This window comes from Cucurbita pepo, chromosome 20 (genome assembly GCF_057944985.1).
Source record: "Cucurbita pepo subsp. pepo isolate OVF chromosome 20, ASM5794498v1, whole genome shotgun sequence".
Taxonomy (NCBI): domain Eukaryota; kingdom Viridiplantae; phylum Streptophyta; class Magnoliopsida; order Cucurbitales; family Cucurbitaceae; genus Cucurbita; species Cucurbita pepo.
The window spans coordinates 9487452-9493777 of record NC_141817.1 but is presented as its reverse complement, the minus strand read 5'-3'; the positions used below and the strand labels follow the sequence as shown (position 1 = coordinate 9493777).

The following is a 6326-nucleotide window of genomic DNA, read 5'->3' as shown; positions in this document are numbered from 1 at the left end:
GGTAAGATGCTACAATTGTCAAGGCCTAGGCCACTATGCCTCAGAATGTCGGAAGGTGAAGTGTTATAATTGCCAAAAGATTGGCCATTATGCATCCGACTGTAGATCGAAGAAAAGGGAGGACCATTATGCATCCGACTGTAGATCGAAGAAATGGGAGGATCAGGCGCACTTGGCTGAGACGCAAAGTGATGAGGATGAGCCAGCCTTACTTACAGCACAAGTTTGTGAAGTCCGAACTCTCGGTTCACCAGAGTTGACGGAAATGGCTCTTTATGAAGAGAAGATTGTCTCGGAAGAAATTGAGAAGAAAAACAACATTTGGTTCCTAGATACGGGAGCCAGTAATCACATGACTGGTTGTTGAGGTTGGTTCTCGGAATTGAACGAGTCAGTGACCGGCACGGTGAAGTTCGGAGATGGAACACTTGTAGAGATAAAAGGACATGGAGATGTGAAGGCTGCGTCTGTGAAAAAAACAGAGAAGATGATTGATGAGGAGAAAATCGATGGCTCTGTGAAGATTAAATCGAAGGAAAAAACAGAGAAGCGAGAAGAGAAGAAGAGCGATGGCGAGAAAATCGTTGGCACTGTGAAGTTTGAATCCAAGGAGAAGAGCGATAGCGTTGTGGCGGAGGTCCAGAATGTGGCAACGGAGGTAGCGAAAGTAAAGGAGATAAAAGAGAAGGACTGTGACGGCGAGAAGAAGGAGAAGGAGGACGGAAACAATGGCGGTGCTATTGAAAAACAGGTCGCCGGATAAACGAAAGCGGAGAAGGAGAAGGAGGCCATTGTTTCCGGCAGTGCAATTGAGGTGGCACAGGTAATTAAACCTGTTGAGGAAAAGCCATTGGCCGGACAAGTAGAACAGGTAATTAAAACTGTCGATGAAAAGCAGTTGCCCATTGAAAGGAAGACAGAGAAGAAGGAAGGCGGAGATAATGGCGGCAGCTTTCATCCTAGGAAGCGGAGTATATTGTGGCGACGTCAGCTGCTTGTCAAGGAATATGGTTAGGACGTTTACTGAAAGAATTGATTTGAAGAATGTAAGAATGTGAAGATCGAAATACAAGATTAAGGGGATGATTTGTTAGTTTATTTAATCTTGTATTAACCGTAATTTATTTGTATTTACTGTTTGTATTTCAAATTATGTCAGTTGAGGGAAGTAATTAGCGGGTAAGGGTAGTTACTAGCGGTTAAGGGTAGTTACTAGCGGTTAGTGTGGCTATTCTGTCTATATATGTATTCTGTAACAAGTTGAATAATGAGGAAGTTGGTTTATTGTCTCTCTTAGTTGTAGTTGTATGTGTGTTTTCTAACATATCTCACCCTCTCCCACTACAAAGTCTCTCAACAAAGTTCCTCCCAAATGTCACTCAACAAATACAAAAATGACATTCAAACTCAATACATCTCAATACGTTAAAAAATGACATTCAAACTCAATATATATATCCTACCTATACTTTAATTTCATATTTACATACGTCGTAGTGACAAAACTTTCTTTCGGCACTACCACTTTTAATTTATAGCATACTATAAGATATTGTTGTCTATCAAGCTTCTTTTGTCATTTTCATTTGAAACTACTTACTCATCACTATACATTGGTACATTCATTTTCATCTTTATGGTATTAATAAAGAGTGCCGAGTGTTTTCCACAAAAAGTTGTGCTCAACCAGAAGTTCATTGGATACATCTTAGACTTAGATTCATTTGGGAGATACATGTATTAGATTACTCATGAATCACCATAACGATAGTATATATATTCGGCAAATTCATTATTTAATACTTTGGTACATGGAGAATGTTGCAAAAGGCGTATATAAAGATCGCCTAGGTAGAGATTTCAACAAAAACAAATAACTTAAGAAAGAGAATAGAAAATTATGCCCGTTTCCATAAAGAATAGCAAATTACAAACACGAATAGAGTTTCGTCCCAATGGCATGAGACCCATATCCAAAGCTATTTGACAACCTTGGTTGATATGATCATATAGAAATTTTTAGCTTGAAATTTAGATATCAATTTCAATTATGTGCCTAAACGAAATGTTTAAGGCAAAGAATACAATACTTGACAAGATTTGGCGACACACCAACTACATTAAAGCTTGAGAAAATTATATTTGGGCGGCATATCCATCCGTGGTAAATTGTTACCACCTTTCTTCCTGTCATCTATACAATAGAATTCCATATCCGATTGAGGAATCCACATGTCCTCTCTATACTTGTTATAAACGTCGCCTTTGTAAAAGTCTTGAGTCCTATAAGCCAACACAAGCGAAACCACTGCTCCGAACAATACCACCACAGCCAAAATCAAGAAAGACCCACTAAAGCAAGGAGTGCCCGTGCAAGTTAGCCCCTTCCCATTCTTAACCCCACCAAGCTTTGCTGCTTCAATGTCATACAACTTCCCAATTACATCAACGTTCAGTATGTAAGATCCAATTGGGACAGCCAATTGCCCACAATTGAAGATTGTCGAGTAATATTTGAGGCCGAAGAGTTCCGAGATTATGGCGAACACCATTGGAACTTGCGCTCCAAATCCGAACCCAATGATCAAGGACGCTGCGTAAACGGAACCCTTATATGGGAAGGCAATAAAGAGAATGCCAATGCAAGTTAAAAGATGGGAAAAAGCGAATATGAGAGGACGGGGTAATTTGTATTTGGTCATAAGCGCTTCCGAGATGAAACCGGAGAAGACCCGACCGAAGAAATTGAATATCGAAACCCATGAAACGAATATGCTTATTGATTGAGATGGATAGCCAAGTGATTCACCAACTTGACCTAAGTTATCAATGGCTGCAATTGATGCGCCACAGGCAGTAAGTGTGGCTATGAAAACAAGCGCCATGTCTTTGCTGAATAAAGCTTGTAAAATGGTGAAATCTTCACCTCTTTGTGGCTTTTTGAATGTCATTGAGAAACACGAGGTTGAAGCTTCGGGAATTTGCTGTATTGTGGGTGGGGCTTTGGGGGAAGGCTCGTGCTCCGGCATTAAAATGGGGACGGTAGGATTGTTATTTAGGGTTTGTTTGTTGAGTTTGAAGAGCATGAACTCTTCTCTAATGGCTATCAAAAGAGGGATAAGCAATAAGCCGATGATGACGGTGGCGCCGCTCATGTAAGCTTCTTGAGTAAACACTGTTTGTTTTTGGGTTATGGTTAAGAATAAGAGAAACAGCGCCAAAATTATGGACACATAAAGCAAATGGTAAAGAACTCTAAGCTCATCTGGATGTTTACGGACTTTGATTGGTCGAATTGAGAGAAAAAACAACATAGACACAACGGTTGGTAGCCAAGAGAGAAGAAGCACCAAATTGGTTGGGTTATCATGGCCGTAAAGAGCTAAATAGAATTGAGTCAAAATAGCACCTCCGAACCCAACGAAACCTTTGAGAAGCCCGAGAATGATGCCTCGTCGGTCCGGGAAGTTTCGAACGCTCGTGACCAAAATGGCGGTGTTGGCGAAATTTTGTGAATTTGCAGCTACGCAGATGAAAAGGAACATTTCCCAAAACGGGGGCTTGGCGATACGGCCGGTGATGGAGAGCCAAATCATGAAGTAGCTCCAGAAGTTGAGAGCTGAGCCGACGAGGAATAGAACCCACGGTGGAGCAACTTCGCCGAGAAGGCCAGCGAAAACTCCGAAGTTTGAGCCGAGATCTTTGGCAAATCCTAATGTGTTGATTTGTGTTTGATTGTAATCGAATTGCGACTTTATCGCTTTTGAGTATGTTCCGAAAATGTAGGTTGAACCAGCTCCGATCATGATTAGAAAGGAGGCGAATACCGCAAACCATCGTCCTTCGACGACTTGTTTGATAAAACGCCAGCTTTCTGGTAAAGAGTTGTCGGCCATTGCTACAAAGAATGGTTGGTAATGGAAGAGGAGAGCTGCGGAGAAGATTGGAAGTGAGAATTGTGTTTAATTTGGTGGGTTAATAAAAGGAATTCAGTTCTTCAGTTTGTGTAACAAATACCTGTCTCATCTGACATCTGTATAATTTAACCGTTGGTGTCATTCAAGTTGTAAGGAAGTCAAAACTTCCTAACCAATGATATCACAACAACTACAACTAACCATTCAGGAAAATATTAGAATCCCACTAACTCATAATTCGATATAAAGATTAGATCTAAATGAAGAGCACGAAATAGAGAATATATCAATCATGAGTACATTAATAATAGAGATATATTATTTATACACTAATGTCTTATTCTTGAAATAAATTTTGGATAAGTGACCATTTGATGGACTATGGTACATCAATGTTATGCTAAAATTGCATTTTTGAATGAGTGCCAATATATTACTGATATATTACTCGTATACACTATATATCAGTATCTACTTTATATTCAAAATATCAATTGTATACCTAATATTATATGGCTAAATTAATAAGAATATATGTATTTATAAAAAAAAAAAAGCATTTAATTTTTTTAAAATCGTTAATATTAAGTTTCAAAAAATACTCATCAACTTTCTTAAATAGAGTATTCTATGAATTTTCTCTAAGTTTCTCCTCTTTTAATCTCCCGTAGATTTCTTTCCATGGGTTCTTATAATATTTTTTTTCTTGGGTTCGAGTTATAACATGAAAATTTTGTGAGGATATTTGACATCATTGACATCACATTTCATCATTGTGAGTAGGTTATCCGGAATTTTTACGATACTTACATTTTATATATATATATATATATATATATATAAGCAATTCATGGCTTTTGTTAACCATTATAAATTTTCTATTTTATTTTTATGTTCAAAACAAAAATTAATGTTATGTCCTTTTAAAAAAAAATATGTTGTAATTATAGATTAGTGATTACTTTGTTGAGATTGTTCTCTAGTCAAGAAAATGGTCGATTATGTTGTAGATGAAGTCCTACTCACATGAAGTCGGTCACTCTTCGGGATGGAATGGAAAGGGGGAGGAGATTCACGAACAAGAAAATGGATCCAATGACTTCGAAAGAATTGAACGAGGAGCTGTATATGACAATCTCATGTACAATTGTGTCGAGTGGCCATATGGGTGACTTTGTCAACTTTTTCACTATCACTCAAAAAAAAAAAAAAAAAAAAAATCTTTTCTTTCTTCTTTCCAAGTTATTTATTATTTATACTATTTTAGAAGATAAAAGGACCAAGTAAGAAATTAGAAAGGAAAAAACTAAATTTCTATTTGATAAACTCCATTTTTATTTAAATTATAGAAATTAATGTCCATTTTTATTCCAAGTGACTTTGGATATCTCAAAAGAGAGTCATTATAGATATTGTTATTGTTGACATATCAAATATGAAATATGTCGACATTATCAAATATAAAATATGTCAGTGCATGAAATAAAAGACAGTTAGATATTCTATATATATAAACTACTAATATTTTAAAAATCTTAAATTTCAAATTCCATTCTTCAATATACACAATTTGTTTTACTAGTCATGTAACTGTCCTTGATTATATTAATAAATTGTCACGTTTTCAAGCCATCTTTTAAAAAGGATAAAACATATACATACAAAATTAAAAAGTTAAAAGGAAAAAAGAATGCCCTAAAGTAGGTATGTTTTTGTTGTGCAATTTCTCTTATTTACTTCCATCATCATTTTTTTTTCCTCACCAGAAGAATATAATTCCACGTTCGACTGCGTAACCCTCATGTCATCTCTGTATTTTTTATATATATCGCCTTTGTAGAAGTCTCGAGTTCCATAACCCAGCACAAACGAAGTCATCGCTCCAAACGAAGTCCCTGCAGCCAAAATCATGAACGATTCACTAAAGCAATGAGTTCCAATGCAAGTTAGACTCTTCCCGTTCTTCACATTCTTTATTTTAGTGGCTTCAGCATCGTAAAACTTCCCTACTACTTCCATGTTCATTATATATGATCCAAGTGGGACTGCCAGTTGCCCACAGTTGAGCAGTGTCGAGTAATGTTTGAGGCCAAAGAGATCAGAGATTATGGCCAATATCAATGGAGTTTGGGCTCCAAGGCCAAACCCAATGATCAATGAAGCTACATAGACTGAATTTATAAAAGGGAAGGCGATGGAGAGCAAGCAGGTGCGGGTGAAAAGTTGGGTAAGACCGAACATGAAAGGGCGAGGTAAATGTATTTGGTTATAAGGATTTCAGAGATGAAAGCAGAGAAGACCCGACCAAAGAAATTTATTATGGAAATCCATGAAACTAGAATACTTATGGAATGAGTTGGATATTTAAGTGAGTCGGCGATCTGCTCAAGATTGTCAATGGCTGCAATG

General features: G+C 37.2%; 1 protein-coding gene across 1 annotated transcript; it reads right to left on the bottom strand.

Annotated features, from left to right (window-relative positions):
• Positions 1-2120: 2120 nt before the first annotated feature.
• Positions 2121-3896, bottom strand: LOC111784657 (protein NUCLEAR FUSION DEFECTIVE 4-like). Its single transcript, XM_023665291.2, has one exon. The coding sequence runs from the start codon at positions 3894-3896 to the stop codon at positions 2121-2123; it is 1776 nt and encodes a 591-aa protein (XP_023521059.2).
• Between the last annotated feature and the right edge of the window lie 2430 nt (positions 3897-6326).